The sequence below is a fragment of the Schistocerca cancellata genome, chromosome 5, assembly GCF_023864275.1.
Source record: "Schistocerca cancellata isolate TAMUIC-IGC-003103 chromosome 5, iqSchCanc2.1, whole genome shotgun sequence".
In the NCBI taxonomy this organism is placed as follows: domain Eukaryota; kingdom Metazoa; phylum Arthropoda; class Insecta; order Orthoptera; family Acrididae; genus Schistocerca; species Schistocerca cancellata.
The window spans coordinates 589,079,859-589,093,286 of record NC_064630.1 but is presented as its reverse complement, the minus strand read 5'-3'; the positions used below and the strand labels follow the sequence as shown (position 1 = coordinate 589,093,286).

General features: G+C 44.2%; 1 protein-coding gene across 1 annotated transcript in view; it reads right to left on the bottom strand.

Annotated features, from left to right (window-relative positions):
- Nucleotides 1-755, bottom strand: part of LOC126187804 (carboxypeptidase B-like) — an 89,734-nt gene extending 88,979 nt beyond the window's left edge. The window contains exon 1 of the mRNA XM_049929089.1: nt 679-755. Coding sequence (XP_049785046.1) covers nt 679-755 — 77 coding nt within the window. The remainder of the gene's footprint in view (nt 1-678) is intronic.
- Between the last annotated feature and the right edge of the window lie 12,673 nt (nt 756-13,428).

Here is a 13,428-nt window from a genome sequence, read left to right as displayed (position 1 = left end):
AAGAAACCTACATTACGCATAAATAAGAACGTAAACAGATATAGATGTTAATGAAAATTATTTTGACAGCGAGAAAGTTAGTTACTGGACGAGAAAAATAATTTTCGTTGTTATTTGGCACTTAGCCGGAAAACATGATACAAAAGTTAAAGCAAAAACGTGCTACTTAGTGCATTCTAGATATTATCTGATGTGTTTGTAAGAATATATATTTTCTCGAGTAAGAAAGTGTATATGTTCTGAAATGTTTGGATGACACTTAGCCTATTATTTCAGTTCTCAGGAGAGTGAACAATTCACCAAACAATCTTTGACAAGAACTTCTACTACGAATTCTTCTTTGGCCATTAATAAATTCTATTGGCATTGCTTGTTCCTACATTTTATTTCTATGTTTAGATTTTTCCGTAATAAGATAGCTCCTCATAACCTCACTTACACCATTCCATTTCCAAAGTGCGCAGCAGACAGCTCTCGCACTATCGGCCACTTTGGTGCAGACGTGTAAAAGAAACTGACTACTCAAAACAGACGAGGTTCAGTAGAGGAATAAAACGCCAGGGGCGCTGCAGTAGACGCACTTCTCTCGAGAAGTCAACTGAGATAAGAAAGTCGATAGTGTAGAAGGGGCTTTAGACGGACCGCCACGGCAGATAGCGTAACTCTTGCGAGACTCACCCACTGTAGGAGACGGCTGCCAGCGCAGGTGCTAGAAGTACAGCCAGCGGCAGCAGACACAGTGCAGAAGCGCGCATCCTGTCGTGTGGTAACCTCGCGGCCCGCCCTCAGCGTATATACCCATCCTTATCTCGTTCCTAGCCTCTAATTATCCACTTCATTTAGTGTCATATTTAAGAACTCTCAACAACTGATGCAAACCCTCTTCATATTTTCTATATACCGATGAGCCTTCTGTCCGCAGCTCGTGGTTGTGCGGTAGCTTTCTCGCTTCCCACGCCCGGGTTCCCGGGTTCGATTCCCGGCGGGGTCAGGCATTTTCTCTGCCTCGTGATGACTGGGTGTTGTGTGATGTCCTTAGGTTAGTTAGGTTTAAGTAGTTCTAAGTTCTAGGGGACTGATGACCATAGCTGTTAAGTCCCATAGTGCTCAGAGCCATTTGAACCATAAAAGCCGATGAGCCGAAGCATTATAATCACTTTTCAACGCGAAACTGCTGACACGCATGGGGAATTCCACTGACCAATGGTTATGACCACCGCTTGGAAACGAGCACCTGGCTACGAAGAATCTGTTCCGCTGTTTGTGTGCTACAGTCTTAAGGTTCTGTGGAAAATGGATGAAGGACCGTGAAACCATTAGTAGCTCACAAAATGTCTGACTTCCAAGCCTCATCACAGACCGTGGATGTCGGAGACTTGCCCGCTCTCTGAAGAAGGATGGGCGGCGTTTGTGGCAGATCTGCCGGCAGAGTAGAATTTTGGTGCAGTCACGTTTCAGAGAAAACCGCACAGCGCACATGAACATGAATCTACGCAGCAAACGACTAATAAGTGTTCCCATGCTCACCCAGCGACGTCCTCAGTGAGGATCACAGTGGTCGCAGGATCATCGAGAGTGGGCCACGAATCAATGAAAACATGTCGCCTGGTAGGATAAACCATATATATAGTTATACCAAATTCATGGTCGCAACCGGACACTGCGTCTTTCAGCTGAATGGTTTCTTGAGACAATATATCGTGGCACAGACACACGCTGTTGGGGGTGAGAAAAGTGATGGGATAGTGATATGCACATATACAGATAGCGGTAATATCGCGTACACAAGGTATAAAAGGGCAGTGCATTGGCAGAGCTGTCATTTCGGCTCAGGTGATTCATATAAAAATGTCCGACATGATGATGGTCGCTGGACGTGAATTAACAGACTTTCAAAGCGGGATTGGAAGTTGGAGCTAGACACATGGGACATTCCACTTCGCAGCGTTAGGAAATTCAATATTCCGAGAATACTAAATGCCGAGGATACTAAATTTCAGGCATTACCTCTAACCACGGAGAAAACAGTGGCCGACAGCCTTCACTTAACGACCGAGAGCAGCGGCGTTTCGTACAGTTTTCAGTGCTAACAGACAAAAACACTGCGTGAAATAACCGCAGAAATCAATGTGGGACGCACAACGAACGTGTATGTTGTGACAATGTGGAGAAATTTGGCGTTAATGGGCCGTGGCAACAGACGACCGATGCGAATGCACGACATCGCCTGCAGCATCTCTCCTGAGCTCCCGACTGTATCGGTTGGAGCATAGAATATTGGAAAACCGTTGCCTGGTCAGACGAGTCCCCATTACAGTCGGTATGAGCTGATGGAAACGTTCGAGTGAGGCGCAAACGCCACAAAGCCATGGCTCTATGCAAGCTGGTGGTGGCTCCATGATGGAGTGGGCTGTGTTTACAGGGAATGGACTGGGTCCTGCTCGGCTCCTTGGAGACCATTTGTAGCCATTTATGGACGTCATGTTAGAAAACAGTTATGGGATTTTTATGGACGGCAGTGCTCCATATCATTGGGCACAGTTGTTTGCAGTTGGTTTTAAGAACATTACGGACAATTCGGGCGACTGGTTTGGCCCCGAGATAGTCCGTCATAAAGCCAATCAACTTTTATGGGGCATAACTGAGGGGTTAGTTCGCGCACAAAATCCTGCACCGATAACAGTTTCGCAACCATGGACGGCTGTAGAGGCACGATAGTTTAATATTTCTCCAGGGAACTTCCAGTGACTTTTTGAGTATATGCTACGTCGAGCTGCTGCACTACGCCGGACAAAAGGAGGTCTGCCACGATATTAGGAGGTATCCCGTGACATTTGTCACCCCAGTGATACGCTGTCATCCAGCTGAACGGCTGCCTGAGACAAACACTATGTGACCAAAAGTATCTGGACACACCCAAAAACATATGTTTTTCATATTAGGTGCATTTTGATGCCACCTACTGCCAGGTACTTCATATCAGCGACCTCAGTAGTCATTAGACATCGTGATGGAGGAGAATGGGGCACTCCGCAGAACTCACGGAATTCGAATGTGGTCAAGTTATTAGGATGTCACTTGTGTCATACATCTGTAAGCGAGATTTACACACTCCTAAACATCCCTAGGTCCACTGTTTCCGGTGTGATAATGACGTCGAAACGTGAAGGGACACGTACAGCACAAAAGCGTACAGGCCGACTTCGTTTGTTGACTAACAGAGACCGCTGACAGTTGAAGAGGGTCGTAATGGGTAATAGGCAGACATCTATCCAGACCATCACACAGGAATTCCAAACTGCATCAGGATCCACCGCAAGTACTATGACAGTTAAGCGGAGGGTGAGAAAACTTGGATTTCATGGTCGAGCGGCTGCTCACAAGCCACACACCACGCGCCGGTAAAGGCCAAACGACGCCTCGCTCGGTGTAAGCAGCGTAAACAGTGGACAACTGAACAGTGAGAAAACGTTGTGTGGAGTGAGGAATCACGGTATACAATGTGGCTATCCGATGGCAGGGAGTGGGTATGGCGAATGCCCGGTGAACGTCGTCTGCCAGCATGTGCAGAACCGACAGTAAAATTCGGAGGCGGTGGTGTTATGGTGCCGACGTGTCTTTCATGGAGGGGGCGTCCACCCCTTGTTGTTTTGCGTGGCACTATCACAGCACAGGCCTACATTGATGTTCTAAGCACCTTCTTGCTCCACACTGTTGAAGAGCACTCAGGGATGGTGACTGCATCTTTCAACACCTGTTCATAATGCACGGCCTGTGGCCGAGTGGTTACACGGCAATAACGTCCCTGTGATGGACTGACCTGCACATAGTCCTCACCTCTATCCTATAGAACACCTTTGGGATGTTTTGGAACGCCGACTTCGGGCCAGGCCTCACCGATCGACATCGATATCTCTCCTCAGTGCAGCACTCCGTGAAGAATGGTTTGCCATTCCCGAAGAAACCTTCCAGCACCTGATTGAACGTATGCCTTCGAAAGTGGAAGCTTTCATGGAGGATAAGGGTGGGCCAACACCATACTGAATTCCAGCATTACGGATGGAGTGCACCATGAACTTGTAAGTCATTTTCAGCCAGGTGTCCGGATACTTCTGATCACATAGTTTATATCGTGCCACAGAAACTTGCAGATGAGGCACCGTTTACTATGTGGGGCAGTTACATGGACTTCCGGGGATCCTGTGGTAGTAATCGAAGGCGCTATGAAAGATGAGAAGCGTGTAAACACTACTGCGGACCACCTGCATCCCTTTACGCTTGATGTCTCCCTCGACGGTGATGACATCTTCCAGCAGGGTAACTGTCAGTGACACGAGGCCAGAGTCGCGCTACATTGCTTTGAGGCTTATGATGACTAAGTAGCGTTGTTATCCTGGCCACCAGACTGGCCTGATCTTTAAGCTCTGGAATAGATCTTGGACGCCATCAAGAAATGGTGTGACCTGTGCGGAGACATGTGACGCCGCGTACCTCCCTAAACCTGTCAAGGAGTTGTCGAACTCTTGCCCGTAGAATCGCTGTTTTACAAAGTTGGATATACACGCTATTATAACCCTTTGACTACCAATGGGACGTTTGATCCCCTACGATAAGTTTCTAGAGAACCAACTGGAATCTGTTGCATTTTATTGCTAGGTATGTGTCCCACTTTTAAAGGGAAACCTACTATTTGTTAGCAGAGTTTTTATAGTTACAGATTGCACCTGTAGGCTGCGCTGTTCTCAAGTGCCATTATTCAAAATGTTCAAATGTGTGTGAAATCTTATGGGACTTAACTGCTAAGGTCATCAGTCCCGAAACTTATACACTACTTAACCTAAATTATCCTACGGAGAAACACACACACCCATACCCGACGGCGTACTCGAACCTCCGCCGGGAACAGCCGCACAGTCCAGGACTGCAGTGCCTCAGACCGCTCGACTAATCCCGCGCGGCTGCCATTGTTAATCCTCCCCATCGTATCATCACCTCGAATCATCGAATTAGTTCGCACCTGCAGATAAGCAACCCAATTACCAGATTCGCAAAGGGGACTGCATTCGCGTCTTCACGGACGCATCGTGTTAGACGTCGTGGGGTTGGCAGCCAACTCTCATTACAGATAACGGACGTCGTAGGCTGGGCAGATTCGTTAAACAGAACAGTAGGCGACCTGTGGCGGAACTAACATCAAAGATTAATTCTGGGCGGTATACAGCTGTGCCCGAATACACAGTGCACCGAATACTCCTCACGATGGGCCTTCAGATCCATGTACTCCCAATGTTAACACCACGACACCGGCTACTGCGACTGAAATGGGCACGTGGCCATCGGCACTTTACGTTGGTGCAGTGGCAGAGCTCTGCATGGTCTGATGAATCGCGATACCCTCTTCATCATGCCAACGGGAGGAGGCGAATCCGTCGCCTTCCTGGGTAACAGCTCCTTGACACCTGTACCGCGGGACGGAGAAAACTTGGCAGCAGCTACATTATGCTCTGGGGAAAATTCATGCGGTGGACATCCACTGGTCCAGTGGCGCTCATGCAGAGGACCATGGCAGCCAAGGAGTATCGTACACTGGTTGCAGGCCACGTACACCACTTCATGACGGTCAAGTTTCGCACTAGCAATGGTATTTTTCAACAACATAAAAAGATAATGCGTCATGTCACACACCTAGGAGTGTGATAGAGTGGTTCGAGGAACACAGTGGCGAGTTCAAATTATGTGCTAGTCCCCCAAACTCGCCAGATCTGGACCCAATGGAACACATCTGGGATGTGGTTGAACGTAGCATCAGAGTTCATCGCCCCCATCTCCGGAATTTATGTGCATTAGGTGATTTATGTGTGAAGATGTGATGACGACTCCATCCAGTGAGCTACCAAGGCCACATCTCTTCATGCCATGACGTGTCATCGCTGTTATCCGTGCCAATGGTGGACAAACCGGGTTTGGGTAGGTGGTCATAATGTTCTGGCTGGTGTCTTGCAGTTACTATTAATCAATTACGCTGAGGAAACCTCAGCACACGAGTCATCAGTACACAGAAACTGTCTGAAAATAAAAAAAAGGACAAATAATGTGTGTGTGGGTTGAGTTCTGAAAGAAGTGATTACAGAGTTCACCTTCAGCTAGCATGCATCCAGTTTCAAATTTGTACTGGAGGTGAGCATACAGTCAAACGTCCGACGCGTGATATTAACGGGACGCATATTAGAATGTTACATCGAAAAGTAAGTACGGGAAGAATGCTTCATCATATCGTCTGATATGGCTAACAATCATCTCTCGTGTTAGACTTCGCCCTCCTATGCGACAGACACATTAATGATAAGGCTGTAGAAGAAGTAAAGAAGTTCAAGGCTCTAAATAATGCTATTAACGGCACATAGAATGCTAACTCATATCTCTACGTCAGACGATGCCTTTGGTTAAATATTTGGTAATTTGAAGAAACCTTTATCTCAACTATCAAGCAAAATTACATACGAGCTAGTTTTTACTGAGAGCAACAGAACAAAGCGGTGTACGAGCAGCTCGCATACTGAATTCATTACTTATGAAGTTTTTACAGTGTGAAGCGACTTTGCTTTCAACATATGAGGAGTATTTTTACTGATGGAAATCAAGAATAATGACTAACTGCATCTTTTACTTTAAGCAGTTTAAGGTTTGAACTACAAATCAGACAAAAACATGTGTTTACTAACATCGATCACAGATATATTGGTATGTGCACCGCGCCTTTTTTTAATGTAATTGCGTCCACAACGATCTTTTGAGGGCGTTACCCCTCTGCTCCCTTGATATTGCTACGATTAAGCGAGATTTGAATGTACTTTGTTCATCGTTGCCATAATACTGACATAAACATTGCGCTATTTATTCTTCGGCGTTTTGCGTTATCTGTGTTATTTACTTCCCGCGGAGCGTAAGCCATACCATGAAGAGTGAAGTCAATAACAATAGTGTCCTTTCCAAATTATGCAAGCTCTGTATCATGCAAGGTATGTGAGAACTTTCTACCACCTACTTCTCTATTGCAATTTCTTGAACAATCTTCTGAAAGCAAGGGAAATATTCCAATATCCCCTTTTGTAAAGATGTTGATCGTAATCAAAGTTTTGCGAGGAAACCGTTTATTTTTTCTTGGCCGTTATAATCTTTTCTTCCTTCCCTTGGAGGCTTTCGTTTAAAATACTTAGGTGGTTAAGAAGAGTAGCTATAAATGCTAATTTTAGTAGTCAAACAGGGTAACAAAAATAATTCGTATGTCCTGATTTAGAATATTGTAAGGACATTAACATTTCAGCTTTTAGCTCCAGAACACGTGTTAATATCATTTCTTTGGAAAGCCACCGGACCTCTAAGTGATAAAGGAGGTTTTGATGGAACGAATCTGTGTCTTCGCAAATGATACTAAACAAATGAGTTTGATAAGCTTTACCTGTAATAGAGTTCAGAGCTTTTATCGATTCTTAAAGCACATCATTTAAAGCAGAAGCTAATACCGTGGCTGACAGAGCTTATCGATGAAATCGATGAAGAAAGCAGTTTGTCCATGAAACGTCTGATATTGATTTACGTTTCGCAACGAGCCCACTTTCATTGCCAGTCATAGCTTTAGCACAATAACTTCAAATCACTATACATCTTTTCCAATCATTATCGCAGTTGCGTGTGCTTTCTAAATACATGTCGTAATTATACTGACCGGTAGTGTTCGCAGGAAGTGTGTTGTAAAATAAAATGTCATCCATGATACTTTCATCTGCTTCAAAGAGAACAAAAACCATGAATAGCTCATAATCTGAAACATTAGTACATTAAACAAACTGTGAAGCAAATTGTGGACAGTTTTTATTTTTTCTACTAATTGTTCTCGGATGTCATCAGCGACATCGTTTATTATGCGTTAGTGGTGTTATGAGAAAATGGTATGCTTTTAAGCTTGTTTGCCGCCTGCTTACCTAAGATAATTTCAACTGTACCCAGAGCTTCTGGCAAAATAAGATTCTCTGCACCTGTATGCGGATTCCCTGTTTTAGCGACTCGGTGTGCGTCTTAGTCTCTAGCTGATAACGCATTCTCGCTGACGCTGGATACATAAAATCTGATAAAAAAGACTGTTAAATCGCAGAAACAAAAAAAGTAACAAATATTATTTTTAATCAAAGAAATACAATACAAATTTATTACCTGAACCACTGAAGTTTCTCGATAGTAATGCGTTTTCAGTTTTCTTTCGAGGAAATCCAGCGGTTTATCAACTTCCTTGCAATGTTTAGTTGGGAAGTGACACATGAACTTCGGTGGTTTCATACTCTCACGTGAAGATACTTCGTCGAAAATTACAAATTGAGGATTATTATCCATGACAGTAAAACCATCCTACAGTTAACTGACGTACATTTTTCCGGTTTCGATTCGCTTCCGGCACTGCCACTTATGCCACACGTCGAGAACTACGAAAATCTTTTAAGAAATTTCTCCATTGTATTTTCGATCTGGGCGAAGGGCAAAGACACAATAATCATTCGGTACTCTCTGAGATATTCGGGAAAACGAATGAAGCGAGGGAAAACATGCTCCTATTCCACCGCTGACACCTTCTAGCCTCCACGCCTCCGTCGCGGTGAAGAATATATCTACATACGTGGTACCTGTCCTTTCGGAAATGTCCGGAAGAATAGACACCATTTTTGATCCAGCAGCCATTATGAATTAAGACACAAATGGATTACGGACATTGGCTGCAAACGAGCATAGACTGAAATCAGTGGGAAAAGCTGAAAGTTTGTGCCGCAGGGGGATTCGAACCAGACCTCCTGCTTACTAGGCAGATGCTCTGACTAGTAAGCCATCCGGACACTGTGGTCACCGCAACATCGCGGACAACCATAGCAAGCCTCCCGTTAGACCCAAATTCTCAACTTATCCGCCGGCCGTAGTGGCCGTGCGGTTCTAGGCGCTACAGTCTGGAGCTGAGAGACCGCTACGGTCGCAGGTTCGAACCCTGCCCCGGGCATGGATGTGTGTGATGTCCTTAGGTTAGTTAGGTTTAATTAGTTCTAAGTTCTAGGCGACTGATGACCTCAGTAGTTAAGTCGCACAGTGCTCAGAGCCATTTGAACCATTTTGAATCAACTTATCCACACACTACTAACGTTGTGTCCTCCGCCCATTATCCTCATTACTCGCGGCCTTTCGGCGATTACGATAAGAATTCGAGCCTGGTGTGCAACTGCGCTGAAGAAATTAAGGCACAAAGCAATTATAGCCATGAGCTGTGAACGGCTATAGACTGAGATCAATGGGCAAAGGTGAATATTTGTGTCACATCAGGATTCTAACCCGGGTCTCATGCTTATTAGGCACTTGCTCTGATCACTTTTTTCTTTTTTCATTTTGTCCGTTATTATTCGTTGCGTTTGGTCATGGCGGACGTCACATAACACCCACTGAGATTCAGTGTTGATCCATTCACTCGGTTTTTTCTGTTATAGAGAACACACTGAGATACCGCGCCGGCAACCACTAAGTCATCCAGACACAGTGTTCATTGGAAATGTACAGACTACCCTAGCTCGCCTCCCGTCAGACCCGAAGTTTCAACCCATCCACACACTACTAACGTAGTGCTCCTTGCCCATTATCCTCATTACTCGCGGATTTCGCAATTCCCGTAAGACTCCCGAAAGAACGGACACAACACACACACACACACACACACACACACACACACACACACACACACCACGCATTTTACGTAGTCGAATGCTTTTTCCAGATCGACAAATCCTATGAATGTGTCTTGACTCTTCCTCAGTCCTATTTCCATTATCAACTGCAACGTTCAAACTGCCAAACTGATGCCTTTACCTTACCAAAAGCCAAACGGACCCTCATCCAACAAATCGGCAGTAATCTTTTCCATTCTTCCGTATATTTCATTTGTCAGCAACTTGGGAGCCTGAGCTGTTAAACTGATTAGGTAATGGTTCTTGCACTTGTCTGCCTTTACTGTCTTCAGGATTGTGAGAACGATATTTACCTGAAAATCTGATTGTGTCTGTCAAGACTGATAGATTCTACAAATCAACTTGAATTGTCGTTTGGTTGCTGATCTTCTCCTCCCCCCCCCCCCCCCCCCAACGATTTTAGAAATTCCAAAGGTTTGTAATCTCTTATAAGTCAATAAAACTATTCTGGATTTGTGACCGCATTGTCAACTACAAAATTCCGACGTTTCGGCGACTATTGCGAGACGCCTTCCTCAGAGTGTATTGCAATACACCCTGAGGAAACGTCGGAATTTTATATTTGACAATGCGGTCCCCAACCAAGAAGAATTTTATTGACTCTGACAATGGCGGCGGGAGCCTACGTTTACATATGTCTTACAACTTGTTTGCCCGCAGATCTTGTCCGCAGCTCGTGGTCGTGCGGTAGCATTCTCGCTTCCCGCGCCCGGGTTCCCGGGTTCGATTCCCGGCGGGGTCAGGGATTTTCTCTGCCTCGTGATGGCTGCGTGTTGTGTGCTGTCCTCGGGTTAGTTAGGTTTAAGTAGTTCTAAGTTCTAGGGGACTGATGACCATAGCTGTTAAGTCCCACAGTGCTCAGAGCCATTTGAACCATTTTTGAACCCGCAGATCTTGAAATGCTCTGTTAAACTATAACTCTAATACTGTATTCCCTAGCGTTTTCGTGTTGACTCTCATTTATTTTTCCATCACGTCATAATACAGTGGAATTCCTCCTGCACTCTTAATATTCATGCCTTTATTTTTAATTTCGAAAAGGTGGTTGTGGCTTTTCTGCATGGGGTCATTCCATGCCTACGGACATTGCATTTGTGCAATGGACACTGAAGTATCAACATTAGATTTAGAAAGAAAACCGATAGACCTAAACACGGAAATATACGGCGAAGGTTAGATGGTGCGAATTGTATTCATTTGATAGCAAACAAAGGAACAGGAAGTGATACAGATGTAGCAAAATCTTCACTTTTCATGGAATGGCGTGAGATGGTTGACTCCTTCCTACGAAAAACTTGTTTTCGATTTCTTTGAATTTTTCCTGCAGCCATTTCGCCTTGGCTTCTCTGAACTTCTTATTTCATTCCTAAGTTACATATTGCCTATTTCCTGTCTTTACCTGAGCATTTCTGTACTTCCTTCTCTATCCGCCCAACTTATTTGACTATCCTTGTAATCGATGTTTGTTCTCCTTCAACAGAACTACCTATTGTGGTATTCATTATCTCAATATCTAAAGCATTAGAGTTTTCTGGTCCTGGAGTACGTGTTACAATTCAGTAACTGGTTTCGAAATCTCTGTTTGATCTCTCTGTAATCCAGGTATTACCTTCTCGTGTCAGTTTGTTGCCATGGACACATCTTCCTCTTGTGGTTTTTGAACAGTGCGTTCACTATTACTACCTGCAATGTCTTACAGAACTAAATTAGTATCCATCCTCTGTCATTTCTTCTACTCCGGTAACTCCGTCTCTTGATCCATCCCCTACTAAAATTTGAAAATTTGTGGTAAGGTCTTATGGGACCAAACTGCTGAGGTCATCGGTTCCTATGCCTACACACTGTTTAATCTAACTTAAGCCAACTGACACTATGGACAACAAACACACCCACGCCCGAGGGAGGGCTTGAATCTCCGACGGGGACAACCGCACGGACCGTGACAAGGCGCCCTAGACCACGCGGCTCATGACCTACTACAGCGTTCGAATTACACGCCAGTCTTAGACTTCCATCTCTCATAATTTACTGACTTTTACGTTTAGATTCCTCGAATACTTTGTTTGTCTCTTCATCTTCTGCTACTGGTTTTAACGTGCAAACCTGAACTATTGTTGTTAGCGTTTGTTTACTGTTGATTCTGATAATAATAACCCTATCCATGAACTTTTCACTGTAACTCACTCTCTGCCATATTTTTCTCTTCATGATGAACCCTACACCGCTAAACCATTTTCTGCTGTTTTTGCTATTACTCTTTATTCGTCTGACCATAAATTCTTATCTTCTCTCCATTTCACTTTACTGACCCCCCACTGTATCCAGACCAAGCTTTTGTATTCTCTGCTACATTCAGATTTCCGAGATTCATCCCCCGACACGTAGAATACTATCGTTTTGTTTCGTATTCAAACTTGTTCTTAACGGTCACCTCGCCATCGGCAGTCCTGTCCTTGTGATGCGAATGGCGTGCTGTTGCGGAATCTTTTGCCAACAGAGATATCAACATGACACTTTTTCAATTACAGGCCACACTGTGGGTACATACTATTCGTCTTCAATGCAGAGGTTTTCAATGCCTTCTGCACCCTCATGCCTTTGATCATTGGAGAATCTTCCACCTTATGGCCCTAAGAGCAAGAGTGTGACCCCCTTCTGCTTCTCCGTCCTCTTTGGCTAGTCCTTTGGTAGAATGGGGGTGTTCTTTATACTGAATGTCTTCAGTCGTCGTTGCAGATGATCTTTTTCCGTTTTGTTTACGGATTACAGATAACCACACAATAGAATAGTATTCGCTTCCAACTGGCCTGGCAATTATCCCATACATCTACCATCCTTCCGCAACAAATCTCTCCTATTCTCTCCTGCCTACTCGTCTCCCTGTTATTCAGTGTTCCTCTTTATATCCTTACCTCACTATATCATACGTAGTACTTACAACCAACATAGCTATAATCTGTCACCAAACTCATATCTACAGCACACCTCAACCTCAAAAGCAAGGAAATTCCATTTCTCAGAAATCTCTTCCCCCTGGTAGTCACAAGACCATGCACCATTGTCATCACGAACAACCCTGAACTCAATTAAAGACGTGAATTTCCATCTAAATATATTTCATAAACATCAAAGTAATAGGCTTTCCACATTTAAAAATATCAAAGATTATATGTGATTTTTTGGGTTTCATACCTCTCACGGTAAAAACGGAACCCATGTAGGATAACTTCGTCATCCGTCCGTCTGTCTCTCTGTCTGTCTCTCTCTCCGACTGTCAAACACCATTTTTCTCAGGGACGGGTAGACGTAATAAGTTTCAGTTTAAGCCGTATACTAATGTCTACGGTCCATTGACGCTGTAATAAATGTAAGCCTCTAAGTCAATGCAATCAAAAGATACGGCCAATCATGTCACGTATTGTGATACTTGAAAACTCACTCATCAAAACCCATCGGCCTACAGTCTAAAATTTGGCAAGAAGCAAGGATTCACAGTAAAAGTAAAGGGAAAAATTCGAAAATTGATAATTTTTATTATCTCGCATGAAACAATATTTTTTCTGCTGTTTGTAATCCGACTGTTTGTCCATCCATCTGCTAAGACCCCTTTTTCTCAGAAACGGGTAGACGTACTAAGCTCAAATTTATTTCAGAT